At 43.4% G+C, this 16323-nt stretch overlaps 1 protein-coding gene across 1 annotated transcript in view; it reads right to left on the reverse strand.

Moving 5' to 3' along the window:
• CACNA1E (calcium voltage-gated channel subunit alpha1 E) overlaps positions 1-16323 on the reverse strand; it is a 1379194-nt gene that overhangs the window by 673478 nt on the left and 689393 nt on the right. Inside the window, exon 8 of the mRNA XM_069233198.1 lies at positions 8606-8721. Coding sequence (XP_069089299.1) covers positions 8606-8721 — 116 coding nt within the window. The remainder of the gene's footprint in view (positions 1-8605; positions 8722-16323) is intronic.

Here is a 16323-nt window from a genome sequence, read left to right on the forward strand (position 1 = left end):
CCAAAGGACCCCCACAGATTTTCAGGCAGAAAAGGCACTGCTTTAACTGCTAGCTCTCACAAAGCAAGCTTATACATTTGTAGTATTTGTTGACCTGATGGACAGGCTCCTTCATGCAGACATCTTCTTCCCTAGTGCAGGGGTTCACAACCTTTTGACTTCTGGGGGCCCCCACTTAATAATTACTGGAATCCGGGGACTCCCACTGAGTCATTACTGAAACATATGATGATTCGAACCGCAAAACAATACACAAAAATACAGAAAAAGACATTAATGAAACAAATACCCAAATGATGACACAATTATTTAATTCTCAAACACATAAATTAAAAAAAAAATTTTTTATGTTAATAGAGAGGTTGGTGCTTTTCTACATTTAATTGAGGCCACTCATTGTCCAAACTATGGCCCTTATTTTGACCCTGATGGTCCGAAGACCAACAGGGCCACGGTGGTGGTCTCACCGCCGACGGGCCGGTGGTGAAGACCCGCCACATCCCTTCTTATACCGCCAGAGCAGATGGACAGCCAGGCTGGAGATTAGCATCTCCGACCTAGCGGTCCACTGAAGACCGCCAGTGGAATGACAAGGCGGCTTTCTGCCAGGGTTTCCGTGGGGGTAGCACTGCCATGAAAACTCTGGTGAAAAGGCTACTGGTGACAGGAATCCTGCCACTGGCAGACGACTCCCCCAAACCCCCGCAAACCAAATACCCCCCCCACTCTCGACTTGCATACAAGCACCCCCTGCCCCCAGTCCCCCTTCCATACCAGCACCCCCTCTCCTCACTCCCCTTCCATACCAGCACCCCCCTCCCCGCATACATGTCCATGCACACACAAACCCACATGCACCCCAGATACACCCATTCACCTATACTTTCATACACGCATTCACTCACATGCATCCATACTTGCATTCACTCACACACATCCATGCAAGCACTCACGTCAACAATCTTACACACATTGAAACACCCATCCACATACGCATACACACTTACATTCACACTTGCAGACAACACCCACTCACACATGCACACACAACACCCTCCCACCCTCCATCCCCTGTCGGATGATCAACTTACCTTGTCCGGCGGGGAGGTTGTCCAGCAGGAAGCGGGTACAGGTGCTTCCACAACCGGCAGCACCCCACCTTCATAACACGGCCAGGCCATATTACAGGTCATAATATGGCTGGCGGAGTCCTTTTGGTGGGGCGGGACCAGTTGTGGAACCGCAACTGTGCTTCTGACCGCCAGCACGACTACTGGAGGTAATATGGTGGTTAGAAGACCGCCAGCCCTGGCAGTCTTCTGGCGCCCGTGGCAAAGTCATAATGAGGGCTTATATTCTGTTTGATGCACCTGCACTGCTCTCACGAATCAATCTGAGTATATTTATTACATTTTTAGCCTCCAATTTCCAATTCCTTCACATTTGCAGTACGTTTTACATTTTTCAATTGTACATTTAGCTTCTTTATTTATGTACACATTTTATTAATCTATTTAATTTTCCAAGTAGTCGTGGACCCCCTGAGGAGGCTTTGCGGACCCCCAGGTTCCCCCAGACCACAGGTTGAAAACCACTGCCATAGTGCATCTAATATGCCTAACTCGCTGTCTGTGGAATTTGTGACAATAGTATTCTGCATCGGCTTACCAGCAGAAGCCTGAACAATAAGTCTTACTGGGATTCCATGAGAAAACCATAGGTGCATGCTGCTGTTTTTTAGGCCATTTTGAGGACTGGAGGAACAGAGGCAGCAACTTTTATTGCTGCTACAAAAGATACATTTTAGGAGTCACATCTGCTTTCACAAAGGCCTGCTTAACAGATTTAAAAAAGGGAGTCTCTGTAAGCATGGTTGTAAAGGTAACATCATTCTTCAAGGGTTAATTTATTATTTTTTAGAAGACATATTTAATATGCATGTTTTTAAACTTCTTTCTTTGTGGCCCTAGATAGAGGAAACAAAACACATTAAAGGGTAACAGCCAAAACAAATTTGACCAGATATTATCATACTGCCAAGAGAAGACATTAATATAAAGAGTTATATTCATTCAGCAAAATTCATATTCTGGTTTTACCAATAGTTTTGAGTTTAAAGCAACTACTGTGTTTCTTATTTAACATTAATTTAAAAGACAGTGTGTATCTATTTGAATATTAAGGGCTTCAATTAAAAGAGGCCTGCACCGCTGGAGCATCACTTTTTATGATGCGCCGGTGGTGCAGGCCTCTTAATAATCTCTATGAGGCGACACATAACCACCCTGTGTGGCTTTGCATGGCCTCATAGATATGGAGTAGGGCAAGTGCAAGGCAGAGCAAAGCACTGCATTGTCTTACTTTACGTCAAGAAGACATTCTATAGGTGTGGCAGTGGGTTTTTCCACGCAACACTCACAGCTTTTGACACATTCCTAGATGTACAAGGATCTGTAAACCTGGGAATGAGTCAAAGCTGTGTGCTTCCTCGGGAGAGGCATACTGAGGAGAAATAACTTTATTTCTGACCATTTTTTCCTCATTCTATGTGTACTGTATTCTGTGGCACACCTAGAAAGAGGAAAACGTCTCCATTGATTGTTTTTATGCGTGAAGGTGTCCCTGGTTGCACAAAAACAATTGTGCCAACAACATAGAAACTCTTGCTCCACGGTGCATGTGTTCCTGCATTGCCACTAAGCACTTGACAGTAGGGATAGGAATGTGCCATATTTCATTAATACAGCGCATTCCTGTCCTTCCCATTTTACGCAGAGCAGCACAGCAGAGTGATATGCTGCACTGCCCTGTTGCAAAACTTGTAAATTTGACCGTTAGTCGATAGTACACCCTGAGGTAGTTCAGTGTAGTCTGGCAGGAAAGAAAAGAAGAGCTCCTCTTTTGGAAGGTCGACTCGTTTTGGTCAAAGTGGGTTTTATGGCCTCAGCAGTACACTGAGAGACAGGGTACTGATAAGGGTTCTAAAGTAGAAACATACATATATAATTGTTGACTAAATTAGAGATGAAGGGCCACATGTAGGTAGCTTTTTGCACGTCGCAAACAGCGATTTTCGCTGTTTGTGATATGCAAAAAGCACTTTGCGATGCACATTCCCAGTTTTGCGATTCGGTAACCTGGTTACCGAATTGCAAAACGGGTCTGTGACTCGCAATTAGGAAGGGGTGTTCCCTTCCTAATTGCGACTCGCAGTGCAATGTAGGATTGTTTTATGACCGCGAACGCGGTCGCAAACCAATCGCAGTTTGCACCCATTTCAAATGAGTGCTAACTCATTCGCAAATGGGAAGGGGTCCCTATGGGACCCCTTCCATGTTGTGAATGTCACTGTAAACATTTTTCAGAGCAGGCAGTGGCTCTGAAAAAATTAAACGAAAACGTTTCATTTTTTGTTTTTGTAATGCATCTCGTTTTCCTTTAAGGAAAACGGGCTGCATTACAAAAAAATTTAAACTGCTTTATTGAAAAGCCGTCACAGACATGGTGGTCTGCTGTCCACAGCAGGCCACCATCCCTGTGAGGGCCGCCATTCTTAAGGGGGTTGCAAATTGCGACCCACCTCATGAATATTCATGAGGTGGGCATTTGCGACTCCCTTGCGAATCGCTAACAGTGTCATGGACACTGTTGTGCATAAGGTTTTGCGACTTGCAAATTGCAAGTCGCTCTGACTCGCAATTTGCAAGTCGCAAAACCAAACGTATGTACATGTGGCCCGAAATCCCTGTACTCCATGCAGTGGCGGCTGCTGACAGGAAGAACTGGTGGGGCAGAACTGAGAGCAGAGGGTCAGTTTTTAAAAGACAAAATTACACTTACCTGCCTTCTTGCCTCTGCCACTCTCGCCACCTCGGTGCTTCTGTACTTGCCTTGCTCCAGTCCCCACCCTATCCAAGATCTTCTCTCCTGCTGTTGCAAAGCATGAGAGAAGTGCCCAGATTGGCCTGAGCAGGAAGAAATGCCTCTCAGTTACGGAGTGGGAGCCTGTGCTTGGTCTCCATCTGGCTGTGAAATATAGCTCAGGTGGAGAGTTGTAAGTGTGCATGTCAATTTGTCAGGGGCAGATTTAAGAAAAGTGGTGCTGCACCTAGTGCAGTGCCACTTTCCTTGCACCCCTTAGCGCCCTACTACCACCACTGTGTGTGTGACATATTTAAAATACAGCGCACCATGGCCCAGGGTAGGGGGTAATAGCATCAGAATTTTTGACATTATTGATGTACTGTTCAGAGTCAGCGCCAAAATTTTGCTGCTAACCCTGAACAGTACATAGGGGCCCATTGTAACCAATGGTGTGCCCCCTTTTAACTCCTGCTCTGAGCAAGCGTTGAAAATGCCAAAAGAAATGGTGCAAAGAATTCTTTAAGATTTCTTTGCACCAATTTTTTGCACGCCCCCTAACGGGGGAATGCCCCCCCTTGCATGCATTATGCTTGCCGCAGGCATAATGTGGCGCAAGGGATTACGAAGTCGCGGCGCAATGAATGCATTGCGCGACTTTGTAAAACTGCGGTGGCATTTTTTTCAAAATATCGCCACATTAGAATAAAAAAAGATGACGCTAATGCGGCAATATTATGGCACAAGGGGTTCTTAAATCTGCCCCTTAGAGTACACCTAGCACTCTTCCTCCCTGCTGACGTAGAGGATGCTGGCCCCACCCACACTAACTAAGATGAAAAATAAAATGATAAAATACTTTTATTATCATTTTATTTTTCTGCTGCCTTTCAGCAGTGGGCCGACGCTCGTTTGCCATAGCGGAGGGGGCCACTGTAGGAGGCTGGACTGGCTTGTAGTGAGTACCAAGGGGTACTTGCACCTTGCACCAGGCCCAGGTATCCCTTATTAGTGTATAGGGGTGTCTAGCAGCTTAGGCTGATAGAAAAGGTAGCTTAGCAGAGCAGCTTAGGCTGAACTAGGAGACGAGTGAAGCTCCTACAGTACCACTAGGGTCATATACACAATATCATAAGAAAACACAATACACAGATATACTAAAAATAAAGGTACTTTATTTTTATGACAATATGCCAAAGTATCTCAGTGAGTACCCTCAGTATGAGGATAGCAAATATACACAAGATATATGTACACAATACCAAAATATGCAGTAATAGCAATAGAAAACAGTGCAAACAATGTATAGTCACAATAGAATGCAATGGGGGCACATAGGGATAGGGGCAACACAAACCATATACTCTAGAAGTGGAATGCGAACCACGAATGGACCCCAAACCTATGTGACCTTGTAGAGGGTCGATGGGACTGTAAGAAAACAGTGAGGGTTAGGAAAATAGCCCACCCCAAGACCCTGAAAAGTGGGTGCAAAGTGCACCTAAGTTCCCCAAAGAGCACAGAAGTCGTGATAGGGGAATTCTGCAGGAAAGACCAACACCAGCAATGCAACAATGATGGATTTCCAGACGAGAGTACCTGTGGAACAAGGGGACCAAGTCCAAAAGTCACGATCAAGTCGGGAGTGGGCAGATGCCCAGGAAATGCCAGCTGTGGGTGCAAAGAAGCTGCCACTGGATGGTAGAAGCTGAGGATTGTGCAAGAACGACAAGGGCTAGAAACGTACCCTTTGGAGGATGGATGTCCAACGTTGTGAAGAGTCGTGCAGAAGTGTTTTCCTGCAGAAAGACCGCAAACAAGCCTTGCTAGCTGCAAAGCTTGCGGTTAGGGTTTTTGGATGCTGCTGTGGCCCAGGAGGGACCAGGATGTCACCAATTGCGTGAGGGGACAGAGGGGACGTCCAGTAAGACAAGAAGCAGGCAGCACCCACAGAAGTGCCGGAACAGGCACTACGAAGTGGAGTGAAACAGTGCTCACCCAAAGTTGCACAAGAGAGTCCCACGCCACCGGAGGACAACTCAGGAGGTCGTGCAATGCAGATTAGAGTGCCATGGACCCAGGCTTGGCTATGCTTGAAGGAAATCCTCGCTGAGTGCACAGGAGCCGGAGTAGATGCAAAACACACGGTTCCCAGCAATGCAGTCTAGCGTGGGGAGGCAAGGACTTACCTCCACCAAACTTGGACTGAAGAGTCACTGGACTGTGGGAGTCACTTGGACAGAGTTGCTGAGTTCAAGGGACCTCGCTCGTCGTGCTGAGAGGAGACCCAGATGACCGGTGATGCAGTTCTTTGGTGCCTGCGGTTGCAGGGGGAAGATTCCGTCGACCCACGGGAGATTTCTTCAGAGCTTCTAGTGCAGAGAGGAGGCAGACTACCCCCACAGCATGCACCACCAGAAAAACAGTCGAGAAGGCGGCAGGATCAGCGTTACAATGTCGCAGTAGTCGTCTTTGCTACTTTGTTGCAGTTTTGCAGGCTTCCAGCGCGGGTAGCAGTCGATTCCTTGGCAGAAGGTGAAGAGAGAGAGGCAGAGGAACTCTGATGAGCTCTTGCATTCGTTATCTAAGGAATTCCCCAAAGCAGAGACCCTAAATAGCCAGAAAAGAGGGTTTTGCTACTTAGGAGAGAGGATAGGCTAGCAACACCTGAAGGAGCCTATCAGAAGGAGTCTCTGACGTCACCTGCTGGCCCTGGCCACTCAGAGCAGTCCAGTGTGCCAGCAGCACCTCTGTTTCCAAGATGGCAGAGGTCTGGAGCACACTGGAGGAGCTCTGGGCACCTCCCAGGGGAGGTGCAGGTCAGGGGAGTGGTCACTCCCCTTTCCTTTGTCCAGTTTCGCGCCAGAGCAGGGCTGGGGGATCCCTGAACCGGTGTAGACTGGCTTATGCAGAAATGGGCACCATCTGTGCCCATGAAAGCATTTCCAGAGGCTGGGGGAGGCTACTCTTCCCCTGCCTTAACACCTTTTTCCAAAGGGAGAGGGTGTAACACCCTCTCTCTGAGGAAGTCCTTTGTTCTGCCTTCCTGGGCCAAGCCTGGCTGGACCCCAGGAGGGCAGAAACCTGTCTGAGGGGTTGGCAGCAGCAGTAGCTGCAGTGAAACCCCTGAAAAGGCAGTTTGGCAGTACCCGGGTCTGTGCTAGAGACCCGGGGAATCATGGGATTGTCTCCCCAATACCAGGATGGCATTGGGGGGGCAATTCCATGAGATTAGACATGTTACATGGCCATGTTCGGAGTTACCATTGTGAAGCTACACATAGGTAGTGACCTATGTGTAGTGCACGCGTGTAATGGTGTCCCCGCACTCACAAAGTCTGGGGAATTTGCCTGAACAATGTGGGAGCACCTTGGCTAGTGCCAGGGTGCCCACACACTAAGTAACTTAGCACCCAACCTTTACCAGGTAAAGGTTAGACATATAGGTGACTTATAAGATACTTAAGTGCAGTGGTAAATGGCTGTGAAATAGCGTGGACGTTATTTCACTCAGGTTGCAGTGGCAGGCCTGTGTAAGAATTGTCAGAGCTCCCTATGGGTGGCAAAAGAAATGCTGCAGCCCATAGGGATCTCCTGGAACCCCAATACCCTGGGTACCTCAGTACCATATACTAGGGAATTATAAGGGTGTTCCAGTATGCCAATGTAAATTGGTGAAATTGGTCACTAGCCTGTTAGTGACAATTTGTACAGAGAGAGCATAACCACTGAGGTTCTGATTAGCAGAGCCTCAGTGAGACAGTTAGGCACCACACAGGGAACACATACATATAGGTCACAAACTTATGAGCACTGGGGTCCTGGCTAGCAGGGTCCCAGTGACACATAACAAACATACTGAAAACATAGGGTTTTCACTATGAGCACTGGGCCCTGGCTAGCAGGATCCCAGTGAGACAGTGAAAACACCCTGACATACACTCACAAACAGGCCAAAAGTGGGGGTAAAGAAAGAGGCTACTTTCTCACAGCCACCCCTGAATTGCTTAATCACACTTGAAACACGTGGACACACTGTGAGATAAGTGTTATGTTTTGCCTGTGGTACTGCCTCATAGTGTGAAAAATGCGTAAAAATGATCAGCCCATCAGGTAAAGGGCAGGAGCGCTTGTGGAAGATGAAGGTGCACCAAAAAGCATGCCAAACTTTTTGTGAAACATGCAACAAGCATTTTCTTTTAAAAATCAAAATGCTAGATCATGTGTTCAAGAATTCAAATGTGGACCTGAAATTCTACACGGTGCATAGTTTAATGGCGGTTCTTGAAGTCTTTGCATAGTGAAAGGTGCGTGTAACGTTGGGCAAAGCAGCAAACACGCGTGGCATGCGAGAGAGATCTACGCGGTGCGCCACACAGTAACAAACATACAGAATAAATATGGGCCGGCCTACCACACATGTCAATCCGAAAAATAATCTTAATAGGTTCCTCGGTGAGAAAGCTAATATATATCTAAATGAAGGAGGCTCGAACAGTGGTGTCATTCTTGTCAAGTTACAAAAACTCTTTCGTTCCGCTCATTTTACCTCAAAGTCTCAAAATTGACGTATCTCCTCTGGCTCTTCTCCGTCCACAGCCCCCCCCCCCCCCCCTCCCCCCAGCAATGTGAGATTCGGCTATGCCCACAATTCTCTTCTTCTCATTGTTGTCCCTCGTCACTGCCCACCCTTTCAGTTCACATTGTTCATGTGCTATATATCCTTGATCGCTTTCATGCTCACCTGCTTTGTCAATCCAGGCCCTGTATCCATTAAGCTCCCTCTCAATTTGCTGCTGTCTCCGCAGTTTCATGAAAGCTCGGCGGTTCTCCACTCTTTCTCTTTCTTTGGCAAATTCTCTACAGGAAACAATCAAATAAACATACACATCAGCTTTACCATTGAAAGAACGGGACAAAATGTAGTATGGTAAGAGGGAATGCATATGCAGAGATACCTCTGAGAGAGGAAGTTTGCAGGAAGCATTGGCCATTCAGGAACCAACATAAGGTGTGCTGCACTCACTTTGGGTATGAATGTGAGAGCAGGCAAGGGTTTCACTAGAACAGCCTCTTGCAATCCTATGTTATTTACATTTTTGGTACAATAGTCAACACCCTCCTACCATACATACACACAGCTCAATTCTGAGTGGCAACAAAAAACACGAATGACTGGAGAAGACGTAAAACATGTTCCATATCTCCTGGCCCAATGTCACAGTGAAAGGCAAATCCTGAAGGTGGAAGACCACTATGTAGTACGCCTTTTCATTCTTGTGTTAGTTTCATCAATAAAACATGTACATTAGTGTCAATGGAAAATTATTCTTATTTTGTGACTTCTAGCAACCCTTTGTTCCTCACACGAATTCGCTTTTTGGTGTTGAGAATTGTTGAAGGATTCCAGGGCTGAAACTCAAAGTCGGCCTTAAGTTTTTATATAGTACATTCTTCAATTTTAGAGCTAGACTGGCTGCATGTTTCTGGCAGGAGGGTAATACTGTTAGTTTTGGTTCTGCAGTTTATACTAGTTGGTTTGATGGTGTTTAAAAATGTTACCAGAATACAGTTCTGAAGGGGTGTTGTTAAAGTGGTCTTTTTGTTCGAAGAAAGGGATATTTTGGAGTCGATTCCTCAAAAAAAGGTATTTTTATTTTTCTTTATATTTAGGTTTTCCTTGCCAGCTTTTCCATATCTGAGCGTTTTCCAGTTTAGGAGAGTCTGCTCAAGTGTCCTTGAATTACTTTGCAGCAAATCATTTTTGTTTTAAAGAAAGGGTCTCCACCAAAACAAACCCTTCTTCCTCCTCATTTTCTGATTTTCCTTGTAGTCGTTTATATTGTTGCATTTTTCAGACTTTGGAGAGTTTCTTCATGCCTACTTGGGTTACCTGGAGAAGGCTGAGTTTTTTCTTTTTGTTATGGGAGAGGTATACAATGCATTCCTTGAAAATGTCGTATCATCCCTCTACATGTTTTGGATTCCCAGCTAACATTTTTGTGTTTTAAAAATCCAGTTTTAGATGAGTACTGCTACTGTGCAGTTCTTTCGAGTTTGTTGGTGATTAATGTTGTATGAAGACGTAAGTTTATCAGAACTGTAATTCATTTTACTTTAATTGAGGTTAGGGAATCAATCAGTCGACTTGTAGAATGCAACTTGCCACCCGTGAAGGTATCCAGGTTCTGCCAGAGTCCAGTGTCTCAGTCAAAGAGCCAGGTTTTCAGCATCCTACAGAACTCCCCCAGAGATTAGGGGAGGTCCTAAAGTGCAGGGGAAGGCTGTTCCAGGCTTTGGTTGCAAAGTAGGAGAAGTGTCATCCTTCTGCTCTGATGTCTTGAATGCGGGGAGTATGGGCAAGCGGAAGAGAAGCAGAGCAGAGGTGTCTGGAGGGTTTGTGGAATCTCAGGCGGTGGTTGATGTAGGCGGGTCTGGAGTCATGCAGGGCCTTGAACAGTCGAATGGTGATGAGGGCATTGCTGATGATGTGTCTCAGGTTTTGCTGAAGCCATCTGATAATTTTACGTAACATGCACAGGATAATGAAGCAGGAGAATGACAATGCCGTGACTTGGGGCCTCATGGTGAGTTTGCTGTCTGGGATAATACCGAGACTCCTGGCATGCTCAGCTTAGTTTGGACAGGGCCCCAGTTCTATGGGCCATCAGGAGGTTTTCCGTTGGGAGTTGTCGCTGACAAAGATCAAGACTTCAGTCTAGTTTGTGTTGAACTTGAGGAAGTTATTCCTAATCCAATTGGCGATGCTGGTCATCTCTTGGTGAGTTGGTTGTGGGGTGGTGGAGTTTTCATGGAGGGGGGAGAAAATTAGTTGTGTGTTGTCGGCATAGGACGTAATGTTGAGCCGGATCTGACTATGTTAGCAAAGGGGGACATGTGGATGTTGAGATGTGTGTCGCTGAGTCATGAGCCATTAGGGACTCTGCAGATGATTGGTTTGGGTTTGGAGGTGAAGGGTGGAAGGTGGACTTGTGTTCTGTCGGTGGGTAAGGAGACAACTCATCTGAGGGCAGATCCTTGGATGCCTATGTCATGAAGATTGCCGATGGGAGTAGGTGAAGGACAATGCTTAAGGGTGATGAGAGATCTTTGTCAAAGAGGGCCCAGATGTAATCGGTGGGCCAATCCGGCCTGTCTCAGTGCTGTGGATGCCTTGGAATCCAGGTTGGGAGTTATCCAGGAGGTGATTGTGTTTCAGGTAGATGGTGAGTTGTTGGTTGATGGCTTTTTTTATTACTTTGTCTGGGAAAGGAAGCAGGAATATGGATCTGTAGTTGCTGAGTTCACTTGGGTCTGCTGAAGGTTTGTTCAGCAGGGGTTTGATTTCTGCATGCTTCCAGGCTTCTGGGAAGGTGGCAGAATCCAGTGAGGTGCTAGAAAAATTGATGCCAACCCTGGATGCTCCTAGGTTGAAGATGTGGTGGTGGCATGGGTCAGATGGGGCCCCCGAGTGGATGGATTTCATGATGGTGATGGTGTCCTAAGTGGTGAGGTGGTTCCAGGTGGTTAGCCTTGGGATGTTCATGTGTGTGGAGGTGTGGCCATTGAAAAAGTCTTCAGGCTGTAGTTGGGGATTGAAGTTTATGTAGATTTTGATGATTTTGTCATGGAAGAAATCTGTGAGGCTGTCGCATAGGACCTGAGAAGGAGAGATGTTGCTTGTCACTGTTGCGGGTTGGTGAATTCCTTGACTATGCAAAATATATTGTTACTGTTGAGGGGATTAGCTTGATGCGTAAAGCCAGGACTTTTTTTTTTCATCTCGTGTAGTTGGCAGTGGTATAGTTTGAGTGCTGATTTGTAGGCGGTTTCTTTCGGCTGAGTCTTTGTTGGCATGCTTGGTAGATCTTCTAAGTTTTTTTGTTCTTGATGGAGGTAGCAATGTCAGTGCAGTCAATGATCCAGGTGTTGAAGCCTCTGGCATCCTTCTTCACATTGTTGTGGTTTTAGGGCGGATTGACGGTGAAAATGTCGGTCCATTCCTCCTGAACAAGTGATTATCATTGATTGATGTTACAACTGATTGAGGAATGAGCACTTTATTTAACATCATGCATTTAATGTTAGTTTGCAAGCTATGATTTATACTGTGAAGTAAAAGTGACTATTTCAAGGTAGTCTAAAACAGAAATACTACCATATTATCTACATTTTTCATTAATTCTCATTTCCTTATTTGCTTGTTTTATTTAAATTGCAGGTGCAGACTGACTAAACTGCCTGTGCTTATCTGAATTTAAAAAAAAAACTCTGCTTTTTTGTTTTTCAAAAATTCCCAGGACGTTGTATATGGTTTGGTGGCTTTTAATCTACTGCAGAAGCAAATCTTCGATGGACATTACTATTTTTTGCCCTGCATTCTACACAGGCCAAGTAGTCTCATTAGTCTGTGGAATATTGGTGGTTTTCTACATCCCAACTTACTTTGATGGCCAAGGCAAGAGTCTTCAAATTAATCTAATATTATGGTAAATTTAAAAAAAATATATTTTCTCTCTATTAGTCACGTTGATTCAATGCTGAGAAGTGGTCACCTGTTTTTATGAACTGGGACAAAATCTGAAACTCTCACGGATATTCGTCAACCAGGGTGTTTTTAAAAAAAATTCCACCTGATTGCTTGAGAGAAATGACAAAGAACTCTTGAATGTTTGTAGTTGTGTGTAAATTTTTAATAGTGTGAATCACGGACAGCTGAGATTCAAATGCTATACTTAATAGCACAAATGTTTTAGGTTTTTGAACTACCAATGTTAAAACGTCACTGTAAACTTGAGTACATGTATCTGGGTACCACTGCTATACTAAGGGGATGTGTTTTTTGTATTTTACGATCAATTGTCTATATTTGTGTGAAGGACATGAACTAGCTGCTCCACCCATCATTCTGATATTACTTTGTTTGAAGGCAATCAGATTTCTAGGTGAGGAAAAGATGATTATTCTATTTCATTAACTGTACTGCCATATAGGAGGAAATATTCACTAGTATGTGCTCTTTCTAAAGTCTTACGTGTGTTATTTAGATTTAAAAAGAGTTAGTGCTGGGTTCTTCAGGCAAGTGTCTCTTCCGATTGATCTTTCTCTCCAAATTTTAAAGGCCTGGCCGTTGTACTGCAGATGCTGAACAATATTGCTCCTCTGTTGTTTGAGGATTGAACATAAGGATTCAACGGAAGTGGTAGTTATTTCTTTTATTAATGCCTCAATATCTCACATTCCACATCTGGTTCAGCACGGTCATGCTCTGTTGTTTACTTAAGAGTGTTACCCTTCTTCTGTTCCACTTACTACTGGAATAGCTAGCACAATTTTAGTGAGTTCTAGGTTCTGCGGATTCTTTGTGATTTTTTGCAATACTTGTAGCCACTGTGGCCTAGACGTCTATCACCCCAGTCTTGGCCTAAAGTATTTCACTGGTCAATTGTTTAAATTACTGTCAAACCAGTTTAAAAAAATGGGAAATTATGATACTATTTTTTATTTTAAAAGGTAGACACGTTTTATTTTACCTTGAGGCAGTTTTTTTGCTTTTTCCCTTCCACTTTAATCCTTAACCATTTCTTCAATATTTTGTGTTTCATTTCTGTTTTCAGTTAGATTTTCCTTCTATAAAGCAGCAAAAAGTTTTTTTTTTTAATTTCAAAACAATGTTATTTTTCTGGCACTAATAATGGTTTGTCGGGTGAGCAGTTTTAGCTGATTTCTTTAAAAAACGTTTTTTCTCTTGAGTTTTGCTGTACAATACATACTCATCCACAGGAAATTGTTGTGATCCTCTTTATGTTGACTGTCTGTCATTTATTCACATTGACCTCTTCAACATCATATTTGTTTGCGACAAAGGCATATATTTTGAGATTGTGTGTTCAGAATCTTCAATTTGTGACTGAATCATGTTGAAACAATAATGTTTTTATATATTTTTTAATATTCTCTTTAACATCTGTCATCATTTGTTAAACCCTTGCTATTCTGTTTAATCAAACGCTATTTGATTTAATCACTCAATTGAAACGTTTACTTTCAAGAACACCATCAATTTTTACTAGTAGTGATGTAACCAATGTGAAAAACATGCAGAGATTTGCAAATTAATGGTACATCACTTAAAAAAATAATATATATATATATACACACACACACATATATACATGCATATATATATATATATATATATATATATATATATGCACTGTCGTGGTATACTTTGTGAAAAATGTGATGTAACGATTCTGGAAGTGGCACAGAGCTAACTATCTATGTGCCTCTGGGGCATATGTTGTTTGTGTTGATCAGGTTCAAGATAAACAGTGAGAGAGCGTAGTTAAACATTACCTATTTTAGATGTGAAATGCTTATATTTAACAATGCTGCATTAATAATATTATTCATTGAAACATATTTTAAACGTGGAGAATTTTTCACATGCATAAACTAATGTCGACTGTAAGAAATAATTGCTTGTATTATGGCTAACTGAAAATATTAACACGTATAAAGATTGCATTTATTAGAATCCATAAGCCTAAGTTAGCGTGAGTCGAAAACTAGCTGCGTAGCTCTCATATTAAAGCGTATTTTTCTGTTTCTTCAGTGTGCTGACTCGCAAAGGCCATGACCCAGCATTTGTTCTTTTCTCCGCTTATTGTATCATTAACAGTTATATTCCCATCCGCTTGCTAGCAGCTTTAGTATAAAAATTATAAGCTTTGCAACAAATATGGACACTTTCAAGGACATTGAATCACGGAAAAGAGAAATCTTGACCCGATGAACGTGCCAGAAAATGAAGCAACCCCGGATGTGCCACCTATGAAAAACATCAATTATGAAGACCAATCAAAACGTTAAGAACTATCATAAAATAACAAGTGCATTACTTAATGTATAATTTGATAGGTTGAAGATAGTGGGGTGAAGGGAGTATCCAATAGAATTTTGGGGGAATGTATTTTGAAAAAGGGATAAAAACTCATGACACAGGAGACTCGAGAGACCTAGGTAGGGAATGATATCGATTGCATCCAGAAACTCTGTCACTCTATTTGGTGATTTGAGACTTAATAAACCATCCTCACCCTTAGTTGCCCCATTTCACTTTCCTCCTTATGAGGGAAGTGCCCCCTATCCCTAGACTAGATAGACTGACGGCGATCTAACTGATGTCCTGAAGACGAAGACTGATCCTGTATGCAGACCTATTTCGAGGAGGGTAATTATACTGTTGCTAATGGAAATTCATTTGTTTGCCTTTTCTTTCTAGGTACCAACTGCTGTGTATTTTTGATAAGAGACCTTAGTTAGATGTTTTCCAAATTGATGTTCCAAAATTGTTTTGCATGAAGCCCAACATTCTGATGCTAATTAGTGGCTAGATGAGGCATTCATTTGACTGACGTAGTTGACGTGACTGACGTGGTGCTATGCTGAACTAAACATATACGAGTATTTAGGTGTCTAGATTTGTTTATCTTCATATTACTATCTTATGACTGTGATCTTTGCATTATTGCCATATTGTGACTATGCTCTTTTGCTTCTTGGTTTTGAGATTAATACATTTGCTATTAGATTGTAATCAATAGGGAATAAAATTAACAAAACATCAATAAGGTGTGGTTATTTATGACTGAAAGGTCATGGTTGCGCCGAAGGTTTACTAATGTCTAAAGTGAAATATATTGTGGTGATATATGTTGACAATATTATTGATGTATTGATTGATATATTGATTAGTTGTCTCGTCCTACGGTGTCTCACCACTGGGTCAAAAGATTCATCGGCCTAAAACGAGTCCCGATGTGTATAAATTAACATAGAAGGACGCGTTAACAGTTCTGGTAGCAGAGCAACGGTTAGGCCCTTGGGGGCCCTAGGAAGGAGTTTCATTGTTTAATTTGTTTTTCTGTGATAATGCAATTTGGAGAGATGATGGGTTGCTAGGTTCGCCATGGCTTTCCCGGGATCTCGGAGCCTGCCTAAATGAGTTGGGAATGTTCTCGGCGCCATAGTATGTGTGGTTAGGGTCTTTGCGCTTGCTTAAGCTTATGCATCTTGCAGGTGGTTGTGAAAATTTTGCATGTATTTAGGCCAAATTAAATGTTGTTTAGCAGGAGTAGGCGTACTCCACAGTATGAGAGTAGGGAAGTTGGCATACTACATGTGAATGTAGCGCTTGTTGCTCAAAATTATCCACGTGGTTGACTATCGTGTACAGACCTGTTGAGGTCTAAGACTCCGGAGTATGATGATAAATGTGGTTTATGTTGTAATCTGTGCGGTTTAATAGGTCAATCGGGCGTGGTTGACAAGTCGAGTTTGAGTTATGATGTATGTGTGAAACCTTCGATGGAGATTTGACAAATTCTAAAGTGCACTAGAAGGAGTCATTGACAAGTCGAGAGTAGGATTTGCAGGTCGAATTCTGCTTGCGTATGT

Source organism: Pleurodeles waltl, chromosome 4_2, assembly GCF_031143425.1.
Source record: "Pleurodeles waltl isolate 20211129_DDA chromosome 4_2, aPleWal1.hap1.20221129, whole genome shotgun sequence".
Lineage (NCBI taxonomy): Eukaryota > Metazoa > Chordata > Amphibia > Caudata > Salamandridae > Pleurodeles > Pleurodeles waltl.